We start from the raw sequence: 25,296 nt of genomic DNA on the forward strand, positions 1-25,296 counted from the left end.
TTCTCAGCATCACTTGCTCTTGTCCCCCCACACACACCAAAAAAAATATTAATAATTTATAGAGACCTTAATGGTTTATACAAGAGCATTTTTCATATACATTAATCCTAACACCACCATAAGTATTCCTTGTTATCCCAATTTTCTGAGAAAGAAACAGAGTCAGGACCCAAAATCCCAAAACATAAAGGCAGCACACACCCAAGTCTCAGGCTATAAAGTTTATATCCTTTCCGGGTTCTTCACATAGTCATAGGGCCTTCATTTCCCTCCTATCAGACTGACTTACTTAGCTACTTCTAAAATGTATATTATTATCCTATGTCTCAGATCAAGCTATTGTTCACTGGCCCTAGAATGCTATGGTCCTTTTCTTGAGGTTTCCAAAGTCATCTGGGCGGGCATTTTTCATGATGCTTCACATTAGCTATTTATAATGACATATAAACCTGTGTCTAAATATAAGCACTCTAGGGACAGAAGTATAAATTATTCACTAAATTTTACAAGTCTGCTTACTAACCTGGAAAGTATGTGGTTAAAACATGCCATACAAGACAGCAAGCATCAAGGCAGAGACTTGGCCAGGCTTGAAAAGAGATGGACAACTGGATCAAACCATCTGAGCACTTGGCAGTGCCTACAATTTTAGCATCTATCTTCTAGAAAAGGCCAATGTCTCAGTGCCAACTCTCCTCCTTTGGAAATTGCCTTTGTTAAACACTAGTTTACTGATTGCATAATTCAAAACAGAACAAGGTAAAGGTAAAAAAATTGGAATTAAAACTGATAAAAAGAGAAATAACACTATCATTTTATGTTTTACAGTCCCTAATATATTAAGTAACCAAAATGTAAATGAAGATTGAGCTTCAACACTCAACACTCTCCAAAACGTAAGTGATACAGGCTTGAAAGCCTTTCTACAAAAATCATCCTAGCAGCATGTATATACACCTGTCAGCAGAGTGATCATCTTTTGGAGACTATTTCAGTAGCTCACAGACCAACACACACAGCCCCCAAATAACAAACTCTTATAAAGCCTGTCTCAAAATATATCTGGTATGTTGAAAAGTGACAACTTGTACAACTAAAGTTTCCCATGGCTATGACAAATGGTCAAACTTACTAGTATATGCTTTAAAATTATAGGCCACTGCTCTTTCACAAGTTGGCAAGAAAGATCAGTTCTGAAGCTACCTTACAGTCACAAAGCCCAACATATAAAACTACCAAACAGCTGATGAGGTAGTCTTAAATACTTCCTTTCCCTTTGTCAGAAACTTCTCTAGTCACTGCTAAAACAAAACTACTGTGTCAGCTTTTCCATAGACCAACAAAACAAAGAAAAACTAGCCACCTGTCCTCCAGTGAATTTCATCTCATTTTCAAATATGAACCAAAATATAAAGAGGCCACAGACTTGACCATAAGGAATTTACAAACTAGATTTCAGAAATATCTTTAGCAATATGAACTACTCTCTCTTCTGACATTCTATCCAAAAATTTAATATATTCTGCTCAATGAACAGCAAAACATTGCCACAGGACGGGGGGTTTGCTCAATGGTAAGAGTGGGTAGAGTACTTGCCCAGCATTCTTGAGGACCTGGGTTTGATTTCATGCATCAAGGAAAGGGGAAAAGGAAAGGGAAAGGGGAAAAGGAAAGGGAAAAGGAAGGAAGGAGGAGAGAGGAGAGAAAGAAGAGGAAGGAAGGAAGGAAGGAAGGAAGGAAGGAAGGAAAGAAGGAAGAGAGGGAGGGAGGGAGTAAAGGGCACTGCTACATTTTATACACTACATGAGATTCTTTCTGCATGCCAGAAAAATACACAAAAAGAAAAAAAGATACCACTGTCTTTCTGTAAACTATATCCTCCCTTGCAGGGAAGTTAATGCAGTGTCAGAGCAGAATTCATGTAAAGTTTGGGATCAGAGAACCTTGACTTCAAGCCTTAACTAGTAATAATAAAGAGGGTAACTTCACCACGGAGACAGCAGTTATAAATTCACAGAGTTCTGAGGGGCCAATCAATGAATAGGCATGTTCTCAATAAACACTAGTTTTACTATTCCATGGCAATCACCTGGCTAAAGTAAAAGCTACATGAGATTTCTAAAAGGATTGTAACTTGTAACCAATCTCAACCCAAGACTATCCTTTCATTGCTTCCTTTTCACCACTTTCATATTCAATGATATTACTTAGTCAACCATTCAGTTAATAAGGCTAGGCATGGTGGCACATGCCTGTAATCTCAGCAAAACGATCCAGAATTTGAGGACAGCCTGAGATACACAGCCAGACCTGTCTCAAGGACAGAAAGATGGGAGAGTGGAAGAGGAAGGCTAATTCTGCTTCTCAAAAGCTTACAAAGGGCTGGAGAGATGGCTTAGCGGTTAAGCGCTTGCCTGTGAAGCCTAAGGACCCTGGTTCGAGGCTTCGAGGCTCGGTTCTCCAGGTCCCACGTTAGCCAGATGCACAAGGGGGCGCACGTGTCTGGAGTTCCTTTGCAGAGGCTGGAAGCCCTGGCACGCCCATTCTCTCTCTCTCCCTCTATCTGTCTTTCTCTCTGTGTCTGTCTCTCTCAAATAAATAAATAAAAATTTTTTAAAAAAAAAGCTCTTACAAAATATAGTGGCAGATACAACTGAAAATGACTATGGAATTAAAAGCTAGACTAGAACTGGGTGTAGTGGCACACATCTTTAATCCCAGCACTCAGGAGGCAGAGGTAGGAGTGATGTGAGTTTGAGGTCAGCCTGGGACTACAGAGTAAGACCCAGGTCAAACTGTACATAATGCCACCGAAGAGTACACTACCAAAAATAGAATCTAAGTGGTGGATATATAAATATTCACTTTCAATTTTTCTGTATATTAAGTTTCACAATAAAACATCAGGGCAGAAGCCAGGCATGGTGGCACACGCCTTTAATCCTAGTACTCGGGAGGCAGAAGTAGGAGGATTGCTGTGAGTTCAAGGCCACCCTGAGACTACGTAGTTAATTCCAACTCAGGCTGGACCAGAGTGATACCCTACCTCAAAAAAACAAAGCAAAAAAAAAAAAAAAAAAAATCAGGGCACAGGGCTGGAGATGGCTTATCAATTAAGACATTTGACTGCGAACCTAAGAACCCAGGTTCAATTCCCCAGTACCTATGTAAGCCAGCTGCACAGGTAGCACATGCATTCTGGAGTTCATTTGCAGTGGCTAGAGAACCTACATACCCACTCTCTGTATCTGGCCCTCTTCTCCCACCCTCTCAAAATAAATAAAATAAATTTAAAAAAAAAAACAACACTTGCACCCAGGTTTGCTTCTATTATCATCTATTAGTCAAAAATAACAGTAATCCTGCAAAGCCAAAGGACCTTAGTTTGATTCCCCAGGACCCATGTAAGCCAGATACACAAGGGGGCACATGCATCTGGAGTGCGCAGTGGCTGGAGGCACTGGTACAGGCCTTCTCTCCCTCTCTCTCTCTCTCTCTCTCTCTCTCTCTCTCTGCATCTTTCTCTCTATCAAATAAATAAATGATAGTAGGCCAGACACAGTGGGAAGAGCCTATAGTCTCTGCACTCAGGAGACTAAGACAGAAGGATCCTTGAGCCCAAGAGTTGGAGACCAGCATGGGTAACATAGTAAGACCAGTATCAAAAACAAAAAAAAAGCCAGGCGTGGTGGCGCACACCAGCACTCAGGAGGCAGAGGTAAGAGGATACTGTGAGTTCGAGGCCACCCTGAGAATACAGAGTGAATTCTGGGATAGAGAGAGAACCTACCTCGAAAAAAAAAAAAAAAGTTGCTACGAAATAATCAGACAATTAACTTCTTTTTCTTGGAACTTTCCAAGTGCCTTTTATCAGCCATCTCCTCTTTTAATGTCGCCATCCTGAAATTTAAAAATACTTTATTTATTTTGTGACAGAATTTTGCTATGTAGCACAGCCTGGTCTAAAACTCAAGATCCTCTTGCCTCAGCCTCTTAAGTACTTGGATTATCAGCAATGTACCACCATGCCAGGTTCCTCACATGAAAATTTTTTTTTTTTAATTTGAGAGAGAGAGAGAGAAGGAGGCAGAGAGAGAGAGAATGGACATGCCAGGGCCTCCAGCCACTGCAAACGAACTCCAGATGCATGCTTCACCTTGTGCATCTGGCTAACGTGGGTCCTGGAGAATCGAGCCTCGAACCGGGGTCCTTAGGCTTCACAGACAAGCGCTTAACCGCTAAGCCATCTCTCCAGCCCAAAATTTCTTAACTAGTATATATACATACACAACATCAAGTTAAGTCATTCTAAGGCATCAATTGCCAAGTATGTATTCTCTTCTGAAAAACAGAAACTAAGCCAACAGATTTGTGTGAGAGAGAGAGGGAAAGAGAGAGAGAGAAAGAGAAGAAAGAGAGGGAGAGATGACCAAAGAAAACAATGGAACTGGTCTACTATCAGTTCCCAACTTATGTATTACCTACTAAATCCAATAAGTCCCATAACCGGAAATAAACCAGCATATTAACAGGTACCTGATCTAGGCATCACTGCATATACACAAATACATGAACCACTTCAAAATGATACTGAATTCTTGCTTTCATTTTCTTTGCCATCCCTACCAGTAACTGAGATTTTAATGGATTTAGTGCCACAATAGAATCTTAGATACCATGCAATATGTCAACTTTAAAAAACCAGACCCCCTGACATCCACTAAGATGAAAAATACTGAGAATACAGGAGTAAAAAAAAAAAGTGTTAGCAAAAATATAAAGAAAGGGGAGCCCCAGAGACCCCCAACACCTCATCACTGAAGCAGACAAAAATGAACCCAACATGGCTCAGGGAAATTTTGCGGAAGAGGGGGCAGAAAGAATGTCAGAACCACATGTTGGGTCATGATATGAAGAGACATCTATCGTACCAATAACTGTGGGCTAACTCCACAATGCACGACCCATATACCTCAACAAGGAGGGGCCATAGGGGAGGGGGTAGGTCACAGATGAGCCTAATGATGGTACCAAACTGCCGGTACTTGCAGAATAGAAAACTAATTTTAAAAAAAAAGAAAGAAAGGGGAACCCTTTATTCATTGTTGGTGGGAACACAAAATGGCATGACCACAGTCAAACACAGATTATAGGCTTAGAATGTAACTCAGAGGTAGAACACTTGCCTAACATAGCGTGTACAAGGTGCTAAATTCAATGCCCAGTACCAAAGGGGGGAGAGGGGGGAAAACACCAAAGCCAGACCAAAAAAAAAAAAGGCAGTTCCTCAAAAAATTAGTGGTGTACACCCAAAAGAATTGAAAAGAGAGAGCTCAATGCCAAACTATTGGTTCACAACACCATTACTCACGAGAGCTAAAATTTGGAGACAACTGAACTGTCCACGGAAAGATAAATAAGAAAATGTACTGTAAATATACAATGGTAGCCTTTGAAAGAAAATTCTGACAGATTCTACAGCATGGAGGAACCTTGAAAGCATGCTAAATGAAATAAGTTAATCACAAAAAAAAAAGAAAAGAAATATAGAGTGACACATTGACAAGGGGTAGCTAGAAAAGTCAAAATCAGAAACAGAAAACAGAATGATGGTTGCCAAGGGCTGGGGGGAGGAGGAGAGACTGGGGAATTAATAGGTACAGACTTTCAGTTTTGAAGACAAGAGTCCTGAAAATGGATGGTGGTGGTGATGCACAACAGTGTATATGCACTTAACAAAACTGAACTGTACATTTAAATGGCTAAGATGAGAAATTGTATGATATCTGTATCTTACCAAATTTTTTTTTTTAACTGAAAAATGAAATCAGGGAACTAATTAATCTCTTCAGAAGGCCTGATGATGCATCCGTTGAGACAGACTAGGGATCAACTTTGGAGCTATTATCCCACGTCCACCTCTTTCCAAACCATGAAAATCCTGTCTTGTCTAAAGCTCTCCATCCTGCCCAGGGAAGGTACAAGTGTTTGCTTCAGCTTCAATAAGAGCAAACAGTGCTCCTGCTCCACCAGTTCTGTGTCAACGCAAGTAAGTTTTAATCACTCTAAACCTGCCTCCTCTATAAAACAAGGATAATTCCTACCTACCTGCCATACCAGATTGTTATGAGGGTAAAAGTGAGATCATGTTCATAAAAGTAGCTTTCAACTAACAAGCACCAAAGAAACATACATTATGTTTATAACCTTTATATGGAGATGCAGAAGCTTTAACAGCTGTAAGCTTCACAAACTGAAGCTTGCAACACCTCGCCCAGGCTCCCATTTAAATTACATCATCCCCAATTGACACCTTTCTTCTTTATGTCATAAACTGAAGGGCAACATTTGAGAGAGATGGCTCTCAACCTAAAGCATTTGAACTAAACCCCCCTCACGAATCATAATCAGAAATTATCCTACATAACCTACGAAAAGTGAATGAGATTTAAAACCCCAGAATGGGTCTAGGGCACCCTGAGACTACACTACCCACAAAGCACCGAGGCGGACCCAGGCAGCAGGCAGGGCAGCCTGGGATTCAGGGTGACCACAGCTCTCCCGGAACATGGATGGGCAATCCCTGGAAAAACTGCGACGCTTAGCCTGCTGTGTGCATTGCCATTGCCCTCCCTTCCTGACAGCGCTGTCACCCCAAGGATTCTACAGCCGCCAGCAGGGCGACCCTCGGCGCCCTCCACGCTGCACCTGAGAGTCACCGCCTCTCCGTGACCTTTCGGCTACTTCCTAGGATGTGAGAAATAGGCACCTTTTCTCCTCCTCCCAAAAGCTCCATGTTTTCCAGAACTCGCCCAACAGTTAGGACTCAGGGACACAGCACGGTCAAACTAGACGCCCCCCACCGCCCGGCCCCCGCGGGGAGGTCGGGAAGCGCAAGCCAGCCAGCCCGGGCAAGGGGTCGGGCGGCCGCGCTCCTTCCCCCACCACCCCCCACCCCCGGACGGAGCGGATCTCGGACAGAGGTGGCTCCGCCCGGAGCTCCGGTTTCAATTTCGCAACGTGACAGTGCAAACCTGAGGCCTACGGACGCCCGCGGCGGCATCCCGCGCCCCGCCCGCCCTCCCTCCCGCCAGGCCCGGGCGCCCCAGCCTCCCTCGCTCCCGCACGCCACGCCGCGGCCACCGCCCGCCTGCCCTTCCCCGGGGCCTGGCACCACGCGAGCGAACCTTCAGGTCCTCCAGCTAGCCCCGGCCGCCGCCGCCGCCGGCCCCTAGTCCCTCCCTCTGGCGGCCTGGCCGGGCGCAGGCTCGGGCTCGCGGCCGCAGGCTGGGCGCCTGCACTTACTCAGCTCGTCCTGGGAGGCGGAGGCGGCGGCCGCAGCCATGTTGCGCCGGGGAGCGAGCGGGCGGGCGGGCGAGCGAGGGAGGGAGGGGAGGAGGGGCGCGGAGAGGGGACGCGGGTGGGCGGCGTGAGGGGCTCGCGGAGCCGAGCCGTGCAGTGCCGCAGGGGCCGCGGGCCGCCCTCCGGTCACCTCGCGAGGGCTGTGTCGGCGGCGCCCACGAGGCCCGCCCGCCGCCTGCGTCCTCGGCGCTCGCGAGCGTCGCTCTCGCCGCGCCCCCGCGAGCTCGCGCCTCCGCGGAGCCGCCGCCGCCGGTGCGGCCGAGTCCCCGCGCCGCGGCTCGGCGCCCAGCTCTCGCTCCTCTCCGCTCACGCCGGCTTTATATTTAGAAAGAGCTGAGCCATCCTCCCAGCGCCCTCCCCCCGCCGGCCCCTCGCGCGCCCGTTCGCCCGCCCTCGCTCGCGCTCCCTCTCCCGGCTCGTCCAGCCCACCTGCCGCCCGCCGCCGCCGCCGCCGCCGCCGCTCCCCGCGACGACCCGACCTGGAGGCCCGCTCCCCCACGGCGGGACACGCCGGACCCCCTCTGACCTGCGTCCGAGCCGGTCTCCATGCTCGCGATGCTGCGCTCGGCGAGGCGGCGGCGGAGCGAGGTGTCGGGCGGACGGGCCGGGCCCGAGGAGCCGGCCGCGCGAGGCCGGGCGCTCCCTGGCTAGGCCGAGCCTCCCCGGCTGAGGTAGACCTTGCCCGGCGGGGCCCGAGCGGCCGCTTTAAAGGTCTCTACTCGTCACGCCGGCCGGGCCCAACCTGGACAAACACGTCCGTCCAAAGGGAGAGAGACGTGGACTCGGAAAAGTCGAGCCGGCTTCCCAGTCGGCCGGAGGAAGCCCCGCCCTGCACCGCCCGACGAACTTCGCGGCCGCAGCGCGCTGACTCAGGCTCCCGAGAGCCCCCCGGGGGCGCTTCGCGCGCGCGGCCCACCGAGCAGCGCTCGCCCGGGGACGGCTTCCGAACGCCCCGGGCCCTCGGCGCACTGAACCTCGACGCCTAGAAGTTCCGCATGAGCTACGTGGGGACGCCAGGACTTGCTCATGCTTCTTGTTCACCTGAGTCATTTAGGGTTCATTCATACCCCAGCTTTAACTCCGTGCCTTCACTCTGTCCACGAGGCCATCTGCGCTTGTAAAATGAAATCCAAATTAGGAGATCACATAATCAGTGTACTTTAAGTATCGGCACTGTCATAAATTAGGTGCCAGATCAAATGCTGTTTTTAAAAGAATACTTTTGTTTTTTAATTTTTTTATATTTATTTTTTGAGAGAGAGAGAATGGGGCACGCAAGGGCCTCCAGACACATGCACCACCTTGTGCATCTGGCTTACATGGGTCCTGGAGAATCGAACCTGGGTCCCTAGGCTTTGCAGGCAAATGCCTTAACCCCTAAGTCAACTCTCCAGCCTTCAAATGCTTTTTTCAATGTTTTATTTATTTTTTTTTTTATTTATTTGAGAGAGAGAGAAAGAGGCAGAGAGAATGGGTGTACCAGGTCCTCTAGCCACTGCTAAAGGAAATCTGTCACCATATGCATCTGGCATACCTGGGTACTGGGGAATCCAACCTGTTTCCTTAGGCTTTGCAGGCAAGTGCCTTAACTACTAACGGATCTCTCCAGCCCATACTTGTTTTGTTTTGTTTTTCGAGGTAGGGTCTCACTCTAGCCCAAGCTGACCTGGAATTCACTGTGTAGTCCCAGGGTGGCCTAGAACTCACAGCAATCCTCCTACCTCTGCCTCCCGAGTGCTGGGATTAAAAGGTGTGCACCGCCGCACCCGGTACTTTTTTTTTTTTTAATGAAAGATAGAAATCAAGATTCTAAGTGAACTGAAATTGTATTTAGTCCCCAAGTGAAAATTTCTAAGGCCCTAATAAATGTGTTGAAAGTTGAGTATGTTTCACTTAGATATAACATAGGCCAGTACAACACTGAAGTTATTACTTCCTATATTTACAATAAATTTACATTATCTTTGTAAAAAATGCAAATGAGTTGGAATATCATAAAAGTGAACCCTTCCTGCCAGCTCAGCTACACCCAGAGAAAATTATGAAAAGTAGGATTAAGCTGGGCATGGTGACGCACACCTTTAATCCCAGCACTGGGAAGGCAGAGGTAGGAGGATTGCTGTGAGTTCTAGGCCACCGTGGGACTACACAGTGAATTCCAAGTCAGCCTGAACTAGAGTGAGACCCTACCTAAAAAAAAAAAAAAGATTAAATATGCATACTTCAAGACCATCCTTATATCTGCACACATATACAGTTTTTATAGCAATGTGCCTTGAATATGAACTGTCTCCCACAGTCTCATTAATCCAGGGCTTATTTGCAAACTAATGGATTCTTAGGAAATGACTGGATCCAGAGGGACTGAACTAATCAACAGGTTAATAAGCCCTTGATATAGGCATAAAATGATGACATTCTTAGAAAGTGAAATTCTTAGGAAGTGAAAAGTAGGGGGTGGGCTGGAGAGATGGCTTACCGGTTAAGGCACTTGCTTGCAAAGCCAAAGGACCCAGGTTCAACTCCCAAGGACCTACATAAGCCAGATGCAGAAGAGGATACACATATCTGGAGTTCATTTGCAGAAGCTGAAACCAGCGGATCTCTCCAGCCCATACTTGTTTTGTTTTGTTTTGTTTTGTTTTGTTTGCCCATCTCCCCCCTTTCTCTCTCTCTCAAATAAATAAATAAAAATAAAATATTAAAAAAAGAATGTATAGAAAAAAAGTAGGGGGTGAGACTGGTTGAAGGAAATACGTCATTGGTGGTAAGTCTTTGGACCTTTGCGTTGTGTAGTCATCCTGACCTGTTCACTGTTACTGCTCTCTGCTTCCTGAATGTTCAGCCTCACCTAGGACCCTCAGCAATGGAACAAGCTGTTGTTGATGCATGGAAACCTCTAAAACTGTGAGCAAAAATAAATCTTTCAGGCCATGCATCGTGGCGCACACCTTTAATCCCAGCACTCGGGAGGCAGAGGTAGGAGGATCACCGTAAGTCCAAGGCCACCCTGAGACTACATAGCGAATTCCAGGTCAGCCTGAGCTAGAGAGAGCCCCTACCTCAAAAAACCAAAATAAATAAATAAATAAATAAATCTTTCAGGCTGAGGGGGTGTCTTAGCAGTTAAGGTGCTTGCCCGCAAAGCCAAAGGATCCAGATTTGATTTCCCAGTACCCATGTAAGTCAGATGTACAAGGTGGCACAAGCATCTGGAGTTCCTTTGCAATGGCCCACTCTCTCTATTTCTCTCTCTAATAAATAAAATAAAATATTAAAAAGCTGAGCATGGTAGTGCATGCCTTTAGTCTCAGCACTCAGGAGGCAGAGGTAGGAGGATCACAATGAGTTCAAGGCCACCCTGAGACCATATAGTGAATTCCAGGTCAACCTGGGCTACAGAAACACCAAAAATAAAAAAATAAATTTCTTCTCATTAAATTGTTCTCTCAGGTATTTGTCACAATGACCAAAACACTAGTGTCAGTGGGATCAAGGTTCCAGATAAATATTTTTCTCCCATAAACATGGTTCCAGGTTGATTCAGACAAGATCAAACGTGTTCGCTGAAAGTCGGGCCTAGACTTTCCAAGTTCATTCAAAGAAGTTTGGATTACCAGAATCCTTCTTTTGTTGTTAATGATTTAATAGAACATAAAGCAAGCATTTTCTTTTGAGACACTTTCACCATGCTATGCAAGCTGATTTCCTAACTGCTAGGCTCCATGACCCTTTAGCCTCAGCTTTCTGAGGATCTAGGAGTATAGATGTGCTATGGCATTGAGACCCTTTCAGTTGCCACTTCTGCTCTTTGGTTTGACATTGCTTCCAAATTAGGTGTACACTGAACTATTTACAGACAATACTGAAACATACAAGAGTCTACTCATCCCTATACCACCATCCCCTCATCTCAATTCCCAGAAGGAATCCTGTTCAACAGTACGGCACATACAAGGTTTCCCATTTCTCTAACTATATAAAATGCTGCAAACATCACACAAGTCTGACTCTAAAGGAACTTTTGCTCTGTTTGAATGGAAATCACAAATAGGAGGGAGCAGCTCCCTTGGTGTTGGCAGCCCTGAGTTCTGGAGTGCCAAAGGCTTATAGGTTGACTTTCAAATCCAGAGAACTAGGGCTTGTGGCTCTTAAGTTTTCATAGCCAGAAACATTACTCCAAATTTCAAAGCCAGAGACTTACAACTCTAGGTGCTCTGGTCAAAGGTTACTCTTCTGGCCACATAATCCAGTAGCTAGTGTTAAATACCCAAGCTTCATTTATCACTTGCTATCACTCAAACTCTCAGTGTCCAGGCCTTGCAGTTATTGCTGTCCCCAATCAGACCTTCACATCGTCTTGCTTTCTGTAATGATAGCTCTCCTTTTTCTGCCCTGAGCCACACTACAAATTTTCAGTCACCTTCTCACTCCTATGGCTGCTATTATCACACTTCCCACTACCACTATTGGGACTAAAAGCCCCACAGTTATCTTTTTGTCATGCAACATGATCCCTACTTGTGTTACAGGCTATAAATAAGCAAATAGCCAGTCATGATGGTGTACACTTCTAATCCCAGCACTTGAAAGACCCTAACACTACATAGTGAATTCCAAGTCAGCCTGGGCTAGAGTGAGACCCTACCTCAAAAAAGAAAAAAAAAAAAATGTGGGCTGGAGAAATGGCTTAGTGGTTAAGGTGCTTACCTGCAAAGCCAGAGGACCCAGGTTCTACTCCCCAGGATCCACATAAGCCAGATGCACAAGGGGGAGCATGCATCTGTAATTCGTTTGCAGTGGCTGGAGACCCTGGCACACCTATTCGCTCTCTGTCCCTGCCTATTTTTTTCCCTCTCTCTCTGTCTCTGTCTCTCTCTCTCTCTCTCAAATAAAAAATAAAATAAAATCAAGGTCTGGAGAGATTGCTTAGCAGTTAAGGCACTTGCCTGGGAAGCCTAAGGACCCAGGTTCAATTCCCCACTACTCAGATAAGCCAGATGCACAAGGTGATGCAAGCACACATGTCTGGAGTTCAATTGCAGAGGCTAGAGGTCCTGGCATGCTAATTCTCTCTCTCTTTCTCTCTCTCATGAAAAGAACTACAAGAAAAAAAAAAATAGGCAAATAAAGACCACTCTGGAGAAGCATTGTTAGATCATAAATGCAATGGCCCGTTTGTGTCTGGAAAATAGCACTTCAAAGCACTCCTCCCCATCCTTTCACTCATTCATTCTTTCTACCACCTCTTCTGCAATGGTCCCTGAGCCTTGTAGGGAGTGATAGAGGTGTCTCAGTACTGAACACTCCACTGTCACTCCTCAGCACGTTGACGAGCTTTGGGTCTCCCCCAGTAGTCACCACCATCTTAAAAGAGAAGCTTCGCTAAACAAAAGTGAGAATAGCATTAATATATGGGCATAAACATAAATGTTTAGAGAACAATTTGTTGGAATAATATGTACAGTTAACCAAACAGAAGCAGTAGCTTCCCACTCAAGGTTTATGAAATCCCCAGCCATAGGCTTTTAACTAGGTTTTCAGTATGAAAGGTATGAATTCACTGTCATGGAGCCAACCTCATATCCAGTCAGAAAGCAGTTTTGTTTCTCCCTTAGCCAACATGCCTCCATTGCATCAGTTGCCACATTTTACCTGCCTGGCCAGGTGTGTAGCTTGCAGGGTCCACTGCTGATTAAGATCATTGACAACTTTTCTCCTGCAGCAGACTGCATAGCACTTTCCAACACTGTGACAGCGAGTCAAGGAGGAGGATTCCAGCTCTACTCCAGCTTGATTTCTCAGGGTCCTGCAGCTAAAACATGTGGAGTCTTCAGAAATAGAGTTTTACCATCTAGTTCTGGTGGACATCTGAAAGCCTTGACAATAGCTGTATTGTTTGGGGGGCATCCATGACCTTCCTGACTAACAACTCACTTGAAATGAGAGGGGAGCAGCTCTGCTCTTGGTGAGTTCTGCCGAATTGAGTCCTTGCCCAGAGAACAATAAAGCATTGCTGTTCTAGGCCGCAAGACAATCCATAAGGAACGTATATGGGGTTTACTAAACAGGATTCAGATACACTAAAGGCAAAAACAGCAGACAAGCAAGAAATCATCCATTGACTGAACAAGGCCCCCAAAAGTAGGAAACACAAATGAGGGCTGGATTCAGGGGGTTAATAGGGGCTGTCTCCATCTATAATTGAGAGTGTCCTACATTGATTGATTGTCTTCTGAAAGCTTCTCAGCACCCAAGAATTCCACTGAGTGAGAGAATAAGATATGGGACCAGTAAACTATTGTAGAGGAATCATTTGTAACTGCTTCTAGCCAGCTGCAAAGTTTCTGGCTGAACTCCTAAAGTCCCGGACCCTCAGAACCTTCACCTGTTCCCAGAAAACCATGCAATTTCTTAATTTACCTTACAGTTTACAGAAATGGATTTCTCTCATGCTGGGTAGTATCCCACCCCTGGCACCAAAATTATTCTATAACCATCTAGATTCTGGGTATGGCATTATCCATCTCCCACAGCATTATTTCTGCCCAAACTCTCCTTTTTTCTTTCTTTGTTTTTGTTTTTAAAGCAGGGTCTCACTTTAGCCATACTGACCTGGAACTCACTCTGTAGCCCAGGCAGTTCTGGAATTTATGACCATCTTCCTACCTCGAACTTCCAAGTGCTAGGATTAAAAAAAGCATGTCACCATGCCTAGCTCTTTTAAAAAAAAGTTAATATATATAGGCTCTTTTTAAAACACATACACACACATACATACATATATATGTATGTGGGGTGTGGGTATGGGTATGGGTGAGTGGCTAGGGAAGAAACAAGTTTCCATATATCTTATTCGTGACATCTCTAATTTTGATTAATTTTTTCTTCCCTCTCTTCTCCTATATCCCTCTCCCCTGACCCCACTTAGACCTTTCCACCTCCAGTATTCTGCCATTGAGGATAAGTCTCAGCAGGGCAGCTGCCTTACAATGTCACACATCCATAACAGACAAAGAACAGCAAGAGTAATCTGGCTGTGAACAACCAGTGATCTGAACTAGTCAATCTCAGAGGTCAGGCTCCAGCAGCACACCTTCTAGAGAAAGGCTCCACCTCCCAAAGACAGCTGAGGACTAAGTATGGAGCTCAATCACAAACACAAAGCTATAGGGAACATTTTACATTCAAACTACACATCATTTAAAAGGGGAAACAGCAAAGGCTTACAATAAAGGCCTGCCACGAAACAGCACACAAAGCAACATACTTAACAGTGCTTACCACCTGGTAAATGTAAGCTTAGGAAGAGTTGAATCCAGTCTATATGTCTCACTATAAATGGTTAGGGAAACTGACTTCCTATAATTTCAAATCAATCATTCCAAAACTACCTTAAATAAATATAGAATCTAAGGAAAAGACAATGTGTTTGTTGGATAATTTATCTTTAGACAAGAATAACTAACAAATTCTCAGTTCCCCATGTGTCTTTACATGTGCAAATCACAAGGATTTTTTTTTTGTTTTTACAAAAATGGAATCTTACAAGACAGGTGTGATGGTGCATGTCTTTAATTCCAGCACTCGGGAGGCAGTGGTAGGAGGATCGCCGTGAGTTCAAGGCCAGCCTGAGACTACAGAGTGAATTCCAGGTCAGCCTGGGCTACAGTGAGACACTACCTCAAAAAACCAAAAAAAAAAAAGGAATCTTACTATCCATATTATATATCCTTCTATATCAGTGATGATAATAATAGCTAATAAAATACTAATTGTGCCTGCCTAGTACCAAACTAAGTGTTGGATTTATATAAATCTCCCAAACAATCTTACAAAGTAGGGATTTTTATGACACAAGATGGTTCAGGAACATATCTAGAAGGTAAGTGGAGGTATGAGGATTTGAGTCCAGACAGAATGAATTCAGAGTCTTTATTCTTGTTTGGTTTGGTTTGGTTGTGCTGGAATTAGATAGTGGTGCATGGTAAGCAGGTTTCTATCATTGAGTTATACCCTCAGTTCTCCAACTCTGATTTTGTTTTTGTTGTTGCTGGTTTTTGTTTTGCGTTGTGTTGTGTTTTGTTTGTTTTTGTTTTGTTTTTCTTTTTTTTTGTTCATTTTTTAAATTTTTATTTATTTATTTGAGAGCGACAGACATAGAGAGAAAGACAGATAGAGGGAGAGAGAGAGAATGGGCGCGCCAGGGCTTCCAGCCTCTGCAAACGAACTCCAGATGCGTGCGCCCCCTTGTGCATCTGGCTAACGTGGGACCTGGGGAACCGAGCCTTGAACCGGGGTCCTTAGGCTTCACAGGCAAGCGCTTAACCGCTAAGCCATCTCTCCAGCCCTTGTTTTGTTTTTCAAGGTAGGGTCTTGCTGTAGCCCAGGCTGACCTGGAATTCACTATGTAGTCTCAGGGTGGCCTCAAACTCACAGTGATCCTCCCAAGTGCTAGGACCAAAGGCATGCACCACCACGCCTGGCTCATTGCTATTGTTTTTGAGACAGGGTCTCACTAATGGTACAGCTGTGTAAACATGCTCCCATTGAACTACATACTTAGCTCTTCCAGACTATTTTTACTTTCTCTTTGAGGCAGGGTCTTATTAGGCAACCCAAGCTGGCCTTGAACTTACAATTGTAGCTTAGTCTTTCTACCTCAGTCTCCCCAGTGGTAGGGATTACAAATATGTGCCATCATACCTGGCTCAAATCTGTGCTCTTTACTACTGTGGCCAGAATGTCTTTTTAAATATCTACACAATAAGTATATAAACCTATTAGTGAGCTTTTCTATTCTTTTTTTTTAAACAGCACTGACTCTATTTTTAAAATATATTTTATTTATTTATTTGAGAGAGAGAAAGAGGCAGAGAAAGACAGGGAGGGTGAGAATGGGCTTGTCAGGGACTTCAGCCACTGCAAACGAACTCCAGATGCATGCAGCCCCTTGTGTATCTGGCTTACATGGATACTGGTGAACTGAACCTGGGTCCTTTGGCATTGCAGTCAAATACCTTAAACACTAAGCCATCTCTCCAGCCCAGCTTTTTTATATTCTTAATAGTTTTTTGTTTGTTTGGTTGGTTGGGTTTTGTTTTATTTTGTTTTTCCGAGGAAGAGTCTCACTTTAGTCCAAGCTGACCTGGAATTTACTTTGTAGCTGGAACTCATAGCAGTCCTCCTAACTCAGCCCCCCAAGTGCTGAGATTGCATGCATGAGCCACCACATCTCAGGCTGAGATCACTATTAAGGACAATGTGTCCTGTTTTACAATGACCCTTCTCCAGCTTTATAAAAGCAAGCCAGATCTCCTGATCATCTAAGAATGGTTCATTGCTTCCTCAAGTGAAAACTCCAAGATTGCCGTGAAAGGGACAAGGACGTATGAAAGTAGACAGCAAGGAACCTGGATGACTAAGCATCCTTTGTGTGGGGGAGTATCCCCCTGTGTCAGTCCTCGCTTCCCCCTTGACTGAGGCAGGGTCTCTCATTCAATGCTGCATCTCCAGAGTAGTTGGCCCTTAGTGATCTCTGAGGTTTCTCTCTCCACCTCCCTCCTCACCATAGGCACGCGATCAGCTTTATGTGAGTTCTGGAAATCTGAACTCTGGTTATCAGGCTTATGTAAGCACTTTTACCACTGGTCCGTCTCCCCATCACATAGGAAAATCCATTGAAAGAAAGAGTATATCCAAACTAGAGACCAGTCATCCTCATTATCCATGTCCATGTATCCATAGAAAAATGTACTGACAAGAGAGCTTTGCTCCAGAACCCTGCATCTTCCCCGCTTGTTCTTCTTACCCTATTCCGTTTGTCTTGCCTGTAAAACCGCCTCAACTCTAATTCTATGTATGCTAATAAGAACAAAATAATTGTTAAAAATTAAGAGAACATCCCCCCAGTTTCATCTTACCATTCCATTATTTTCTTTTTGTCCTCCCCCACTGATGTATTCAGATCTTTTTCTTTTCAGCTTTTTGTATTCTGTGAGATCCATAAAAACAAAGAATTATCTTTCTTTGCTATGTCCAGGTTTGTGGCCCATAACGAAATACTTTAACACAGGTACTTGCACACACAGCACCGCCCACGCGACCCGCCTGCTTCTGCTCTCCTCATCAAGCTGCACCTTATTCTTTCCTCAGCCCTCTGAACTCCCTTGAAACAAATCACTTGAGGATGGAACTACCACAGACCCTGGCGGGCACTTGTTTTTTGTTTTTTGTTCCTGTGTAAAAAATCAAATCAAATCTAGGTCTCTTACATGCAAACCACTTACCACTGAGTTACACCTCCAGCCCTAGAGGACACTTTTTAGTCTTAATTTTCTTTGACCATCTTCCCATTCAAAACTCTCCTCTTCAAAGGGGAAAGTGTGTGGGGGGGTGTGGAGGGAGGGAATTACCATGGGATATTTTTTTTATAATCATGGAAAATGTTAATAAAAATTTAAAAATTTTAAAAACAGGAACTAAGTTTAAAAAAAAAAAAACTCTCCTCTGATAGTTCATTTTACATTACTTTCCGATCCTTTTCTGATTAGCAGCTGCTATACTGTGGATCTGACTACCCCTCAGAGGCACATGTGTTAAAAACTTGCTTCCCACCATGGCGCTATTAGGAGGAAAAACCTTGAAATGGTAGGGACTAGTGGAAGGTCTTGTGTCACTGGGGACATTTCCTCTAAGGGGAGAGAGGAATCCAACCCTTTTCTCTTCCTTTCTTTCACTTCCAGCCACCATGAGATAAGCAGCCTCCTCTACCACATGTTCCTCACCATAAGGCTCTGCCTCACATTAGGACCCAAAGCAACATGAACTGAATTCTCTGAACTGACCCAAAATATCTCTGGTGTTTGTTACAGTAATGGAAACCTTAGCAACATTTACCTTCACTGTTCTTTATTCTTTCTCTATCTTTCTCTATATTTTATCTTTTTCTATGACTCCTTTAAAATTTGGGGGCTGGGAGTGTAAATCAAGGGTAGATCTTAGCATGTGTTATATAGCCTAGGTTCAATCCCTAGGACAAGTAAAGAAGGGGCAAAAAGAAGGGGTTTCAGGCACAAACCATTGTACATACTTTTAAAGAATCATGAAGAATCTCTCTCTCTCTCTCTCTCTCTCTCTCTCTCTCTCTCTCTCTCTCTCTGTGTGTGTGTGTGTGTGTGTGTGTGTGTGTGTGTGTGTGTGTGTGTGTGTTTGTGCTTAGGTCAGAGGACAACTTCAAGTGTAGGTCCTCACCTTCAACCCTAATTGAGACAGGATTCTTTTATTGTTCATTGCTGCTGATACCATGATAGCTTGTCCTGCAAGCTTCAGGGGCATTCAGCTATCTGTTTCTCATCTTGCCACTGGAGGGCAAAGATTACAGAAGCTCACCACTGTGTCCTGTTTTATGTAGGCTCAGGGGATCCAAATAGTTCATCACGCTTGCACAGCAAGTACTTTTACCCTCTGAGCCAGCTCCCCAGCCCCTGTACACACTGCACTCTCCACTGACTCATCTGTACTAAATGGCTGATTTCTCCCACCAGCTAAAACTCTTGGATGTCTGTACCTAGCTGCCCCTCCCATTCTTCATGCTCAGTATGTTCCTGGCTGAACTCAATTAACTTCCTCCTCAAACCTGCTTTCTGTGTCCTTGGGATTATACAGGTCCAGGATTTAGTTGACCAGGGCAGACTTTCTTTCACTGTTACTCATTACGTGCAGATAGGCACTAAATGCTATCAGTTAGGACTTCCCTGGTTCCAACCACAGAAACTAGGCCACATAAGCATACCAAGAAGTATAAATGAATACAGCAGCAGTTCATAGAAACAAAAGAAAATTAACTGGATTTCTTAAAGGATAGGAGCTTGAAGACCATCAATAATGAAACTGTTACCAAAAGATTAAGCAATGACACAGCCTTTTATTTCTGGATGTAAGAGTAAAAATTATAAGCTCCGAACTTTTTTTTTTTTTTTTTTTGGAGGGATGTCTCGAGGTAGGGTCTTGCTCTGGCCCAAGCTGACCTGGAATTCATTATGTAGTCTTAGGGTGGCCTTGAACTCATGGTGATCCTCCTACCTCTGCCTCCCAAGTGCTAGGATTAAAGGCATGTACCACCACACCTGGCATACCCGGCTTAAACAAAAAAATTATTGGGCTAGAGGGATGGCTTGGCAGTTAAGGCACTTGCCTGCAAAGCCAAAGGATCTAGATTCGATTCCCCAGGGCCCATGTAGGCCAGATGCACAAGATGGCACATGAGTCCAGAGTTCGTTTGCAGTGGCTGGATGTCCTGGCACACCCATTTCCTCTCTCTCCCCTCTCTCTCTTTCTCTCTCCTTCTCTCTCCCTCTGTCTGACTCTCTCTCAAATAAATAAATAAATAGAAATATTTTTTAAATTATTTATTTATTTATTTGCAAGTAGAGAGAGAGAGAAAGAGAATGGGCACAAGGTCTTTAGCTGCTACACCATGGTACATCTGTCTTTAAGTGGGTACTGGAGAATTGAACACAGGTCATTAGGCTTTGAAGGCAAGTGCCTTAACTGCTGAGCCATCTCTCTAGCCTGCTCCAAACTTTTTGTTGTTGTTGTTGTTTTGGTTTGGTTTTTTGTTTTATGTTTTCGAGGTAGGGTCTCACTCTAGCCCACACTGACCTGAAATTCACTATGGAGTCTCAGGATGGCCTCGAACTCATGGCAATCCTCCTACCTCTGCCTCCCGAGTGCTGGGATTAAAGGCATGCGCCACCACGCCCGGCTGCTCCAAACTTTTTATTCAAACTTGATTGAAATTAAAACAAACCGTGGTTTGCAATGTTGAGAGAAAAAAAATGGTCATAAATCTCTGAGAATCCAACATCTGCCTTTATATTTGTCAAGAACAAAAGAAAGAGATGAGAAAATTGACAGGAGCATAATCAAATAACATTCAATTTTAGGAGCAAAAATCAGGCATAAATTTCAAATCTGTGCATTGTTTAGCATTAATGGTTAGTGAAGGTTTAAAAGGGAATTGTTTAAACAGTGGAAATTTCTCATTCATACTATGAATGAATCCACCAGCTGTGTGTGATGTGTATGGTAAACGTTCTTTTGTCCGAATGACACTCTGTCCCATAGCTTTGGAGATTAAGGTAACCTGATAAATCCAAGCTTTATACAAAGCTGATTTCTTCACAATTAACTAAAATGCTGAGAGGGATGAATCAGTCATGTCCATCCTATGAAGAGGAATTGGGGCTATGGGGAAGGAGAATGGGAGAGTGAAGACTAACCATTACAAACATACCTCAATATCTTGCTTAAAATGCTCTGAGATGTCACTTTGCCTCTCTATCTTGCTTTAATCCACTTACTATAAGCATCTTTTGGCTTCTGACTGCTTTTTATTCTCATGAATATCACTGCTGTTACTCTCAAAGTTTACCAGTGCTCTATCATAATAATCAGTGGCTTTCAAAACATGCAGACATCTTGCAGATTGATAGTTGTTAAACAGCAAACTTTTCTTGCAGCTCCATTCATTCATTACCCTCGATTCATTTTCCTCCTACCTTTGGAAAATTAACTTGTTTTCCATCTCAACACTGTCTTCATTTCCTGATCCTCAGTTTTTTCTTTCAATTAAGAACAATACAGAGCTGGAGAGAGTGCTTAGCAGTTAAAGTGCTTACCGGCAAAGCCAAAGAACCCAGGTTCGATGCCCCAGAACCCACATAATCCAGATGTTCCAGGTGGCGCATGCATCTGGAGTTCATTTGCAGCAGCTAGAAGCCCTGGCACATACATTCTCTCTCTCTCTTTCTGTCTCTTTCTTGCTCCCTCTTTCTCTCTCAAATAAGCAAGTGAAAAAAATTAAAAAAAAAAAGCAATACAAAGTTGAAATGACCAATTGTGCATATCAAAAACATGATATTAGCTATGGAGTTCAAACAAGATTATTTAAAGAGGGTAAACATGAATGAATGTAAGTAAATCTAGTTATAATCTGTTTCAATAATAAGAAAGAGAGAGGGCTGGAGAGATGGCTTAGCGGTTAAGCGCTTGCCTGTGAAGCCTAAGGACCCCAGTTCGAGGCTCGGTTCCCCAGGTCCCACGTTAGCCAGATGCACAAGGGGGCGCACGCGTCTGGAGTTCGTTTGCAGAGGCTGGAAGCCCTGGCGCGCCCATTCTCTCTCTCTCCCTCTATCTGTCTTTCTGTGTCTGTCGCTCTCAAACAAATTTAAAAAAAAAAAAAAAAGAAAGAGAGAAAGGTGACTTTGAATTAGGATAATTGGGAAAGAATTAAAGAAATCTGTATAAACACAAAACAGATTAAGAAGTCAAGGTGAATGATGACCAGGTAAGGAAGGTGAAGGCAGGAAGGATTATTCCTAGGCTTCTGACTTAACAAAACTCCATGGTACATAGGAGAGTCAGATGTATAGGGATTCTATTTTGATAAATTGATTTAAAAGGGACTTAATATTCAAGAAGAGAAATCCAATTAAAAAAAGACCCATGAATCTGGATACAAGATTATACTATAATAAGAAAGACTATAAATCTGAATTATCCAGCCTGGAGGTACAGAGTAAGTCCCAGGTAACCCTGGGCTACAGTAAGATCTTGTCTTGAAAAAACACAAACAAAACAAATATGAATTATCTTGGTGTATGTGGTACTTGAAGTAAAGTGATTATTAGTAAAGGAATTCAAGAAGATAGTACAGATGCCAGGTGTGGTGATTCATGACCCATAGACTCTTGCTTTGAGCACTCAGTACTAAGCTTGTGGTGCTGTCTGGTGGAGCCTCTTTAGAAGACAGAGCCTGGCCTTTGAAAATTATACCCACCTGCTGATCTAGTTTAGTACTCTTTGCTTCCTAGTCCACTGCCATGTAAAAAAAAAAGAGAGAGAGAGAGAGAGAGAGAGAGAGAGAGAGAAAGAATACAAAAGGAAAGAAAAGAAAGGAGAAGGAAGACCTGCCTGCCTCACACTCATGCCACCACAGATAGAGCCACCCTGCCTTCCTCTCTATGATGTACTGAAGTCCCTCTGAAGACATAAATGAAAATAAGCCATTCTCTAAAGTTGTTTTGTCAGCTGTTTGTCACAGCAGGGTAACGGTTATAGACCAACCTTGTTTAACTTCCAAAAATGTGGGCAACTCTTTGTTTCACTGATCCTGTATGCTATTCTTTTAGCCTCAATATTAATTTCTGCACCTGTGGTGAGGTGTGCTTGCCTCAGTGGCTGGAATGGAACATCAGTGTCCTGCTCCATTGCTCTTCCACCAATTCTTTTTTTTTTTAATTATTTTATTTATTTATTTTACTAGAGAGAGAGAGAATGGGCACTCCAGAGCCTCCAGCCACTGAAAATGAACTCCAGACACATGCACTACCTTGTGCATCTGCCTCACGTGGGTTCTGGGGAATTGGCCCTGGGTCCTTAGGCTTCTCAGGCAAGAGCCTCAACAGCTAAACCATCTCTCCAGCCTGTTCTTGAGCTGAGTCTCTTATTGATCCTAGAGCTTGCCATTTTTTTCCAGAAACTCCCAGGGATTCTTGGGTCTCTGCTTCCTTATGAGATTGGAGTCACTGATGTGCATGGCAACACCTAGGTGTTTATATGGGTCCTGGGGTTGGAACTTAAGCAGTCTCTCTGGCCCTCATGCCTGCATGGGAAGTGCTCCTAACCACTGAGCCACTTCTCCCATCTTTTAATTTTTTATTTAGTTTTTGCTTGTTTGTTTTTTCTAAGTCCTTAAAAAGTGTCCTTAGAAAGATCATGACATCAAAATAAAATAGAGACTGATTGAATGAAGACTTCCCTGTGGCCACTTCCAGAAGCTCCTTGTCTCACTGTATCAGGATGCTCCTCCTGTAGTCTCAGATGAGGGCTTATTTACAGAGCACAGACTCCAAAGAAACCACTTAGATGGAGCTCATTGTTCTTTTACCTGTGTATATATATCTTTTACCCTGTATATACTCTCTCTGTCCCTAAGGCCACAAAACCTTGTGCATTATTGTATACAGCTGGTAAAGTGGGCACCTGAGATCTCAGCAGGAGGTCTGGTGACCCTTCCCATATCTTGTCTCATGAGTTGTCCTAGATGCTTTGGCTAAAGCTGGTGCCACAGTCAGCTTCACATTGCTGGGATGAACTTCCAAACCAGGCACAGTTTATCAGAAGAATAGGACTTATTGTAGTTAAGATCCAGGGAAAGTTCCAAATGGAGGAAGCTGGCCTGCTTTCACAGGTCTACACAGAGAGAAAGAGCACCAGCAACACCACAGCAAGCACACTCTGGATCTCAAACACGGCACACCTTTAGGCTGAAATCCAGATCTGCCCCTCTTAACCCTCCTCCTCACAGGGCTGGAGATCTGACTAATAAGCTTTAATAAGTTCCTGAATGTGTTGAGAGATATCCATTCAAACTACCACATCTGGCAATAGTTGTTTACTGCTTGCAATGCAGAGGAATTTTGCCATAAAACAGGATAGGGGAGAAGAGGGAGCATTGTGAAAGGGATCATGATCATGCTCTATTATCTATATGTATGGAGATTGTCAATAAAAAGTGGTTTTTTTTAAGTTTGTATTCTATTGGTCTACTTACTCATCTCATTGAATCCTATATAAAGACTTTTCTCATCACTGTGACCAAATAACTGACAAGAGGCAACTTTGAGGGAGGAAGGCTTTATTTTGACTCACAGTTTCATGGCAGGGAAGAGCTCAGTCCTGAACCAGGGTGGGAACTATAACCCATACGTATACGTATGGCTCCCATGGCTCTATGTCTACCAGCTGGGCACCATATCGAAAAGATCCTTCAACCTCTCCAAACATTACCACTAGCTGGGGACAACTGTTCAAACACTTGTGGAAGACATTTCATAACCAACCCATAGCAGACCCAATTAAACCATGTGTCTCTTCCTTTAGTGAATATACTCAGTACACTGACTGGCTTAAGAGAAGTGGGTCGTCAGCTTCCTCTGCCACTAAGAGGGTCTGATATATGCTCTGATACAAACGTGTATGTCCTCCCCTGTAAAATTCATATGTTGAAACCTAACCACCAATGTTATTGGATTAAAAGGTGGGGCCTTTGGGAGATGATGTGGTGAATGAGCTCTGTGCTTGTATAAAAGAAACTCCATAAAACTTCCAACCACATGAGGACAGTAAAGTTCCCACCTATGAAGTTGGTCCTCATCCGACACCAAACTGCTGGTAACTTGTTCCAGAACTTTCAAGCTTCCACACCTATGATAAATCGATTTCTGTTGTTTAGAAGCTACCCAGTGTGCAGCACTTTGTTACAGAAGCCTGCGCGAGTCAGCTTTACATCATAGCAACAAGAAACATCTGAGAGATATCAACTTAAAAGAGTATGGGCTTATTTTGGTTCACAGTTGCAGAAGTTGTATTCCCAGGCCAGCTGGGCCTGATTCCAGGCCTGCGAGGGGGCAAAAACCTCATAGTGGAAGGACACATTGGAGGAAATCTGAGTTCCTTATGAAGACCAGAAAGCAGAGCAACAAGACATAGACCCAAGAAACACTGTTGTAGAATGATGTCATCTGGATGTGGCATGCCTGTCACTTGTCTTGAAATCAGAACAGCTATGATCACCCACATGAGACCCTCACAGGATTGGGTCCAATACCATTTCCTTGTGGAGGGGAGAGAGGGTTCAAGATTTACACATGAGGGGTTCAAGGACAGGATGTGAGGTTCACAAGGTGGTCCATGAGACTGCTCAGGAGGCATCTCCTGAGACAGCACACAAGACCCCACTTCTTTCCATGGATATAGTTAAGAGTTCCCACAAGGAGCAGAAACTTCTTCAGTGTTGTTAGCCACCAGCAAAGCTTCCCATGCTTCTGCAAGTAACCCCAATTAAATTCAGTGCTTTTCCTGGCCAAA

The 25,296-nt window shown here is 44.0% G+C and overlaps 1 protein-coding gene across 4 annotated transcripts in view; it reads right to left on the bottom strand.

The window, feature by feature from the left end:
* The window catches only part of Ecpas (Ecm29 proteasome adaptor and scaffold), a 154,344-nt gene extending 146,402 nt beyond the window's left edge, over positions 1-7,942 (bottom strand). Inside the window, exon 1 of one of the 4 annotated variants that reach the window (XM_045146666.1) lies at positions 7,889-7,942. In XM_045146666.1, the coding sequence (XP_045002601.1) occupies positions 7,889-7,910 (22 nt within the window). In that variant the 5' untranslated portion in view covers positions 7,911-7,942. Of the gene's footprint in view, positions 1-7,305; positions 7,349-7,888 lie in introns of those variants that run through there. The other 3 variants (XM_045146662.1, XM_045146650.1, XM_045146658.1) reach the window with 3 other exon arrangements.
* Positions 7,943-25,296: the final 17,354 nt, after the last annotated feature.

Source organism: Jaculus jaculus, chromosome 1 (assembly GCF_020740685.1).
Source record: "Jaculus jaculus isolate mJacJac1 chromosome 1, mJacJac1.mat.Y.cur, whole genome shotgun sequence".
NCBI classification, from domain to species: Eukaryota; Metazoa; Chordata; class Mammalia; order Rodentia; family Dipodidae; genus Jaculus; species Jaculus jaculus.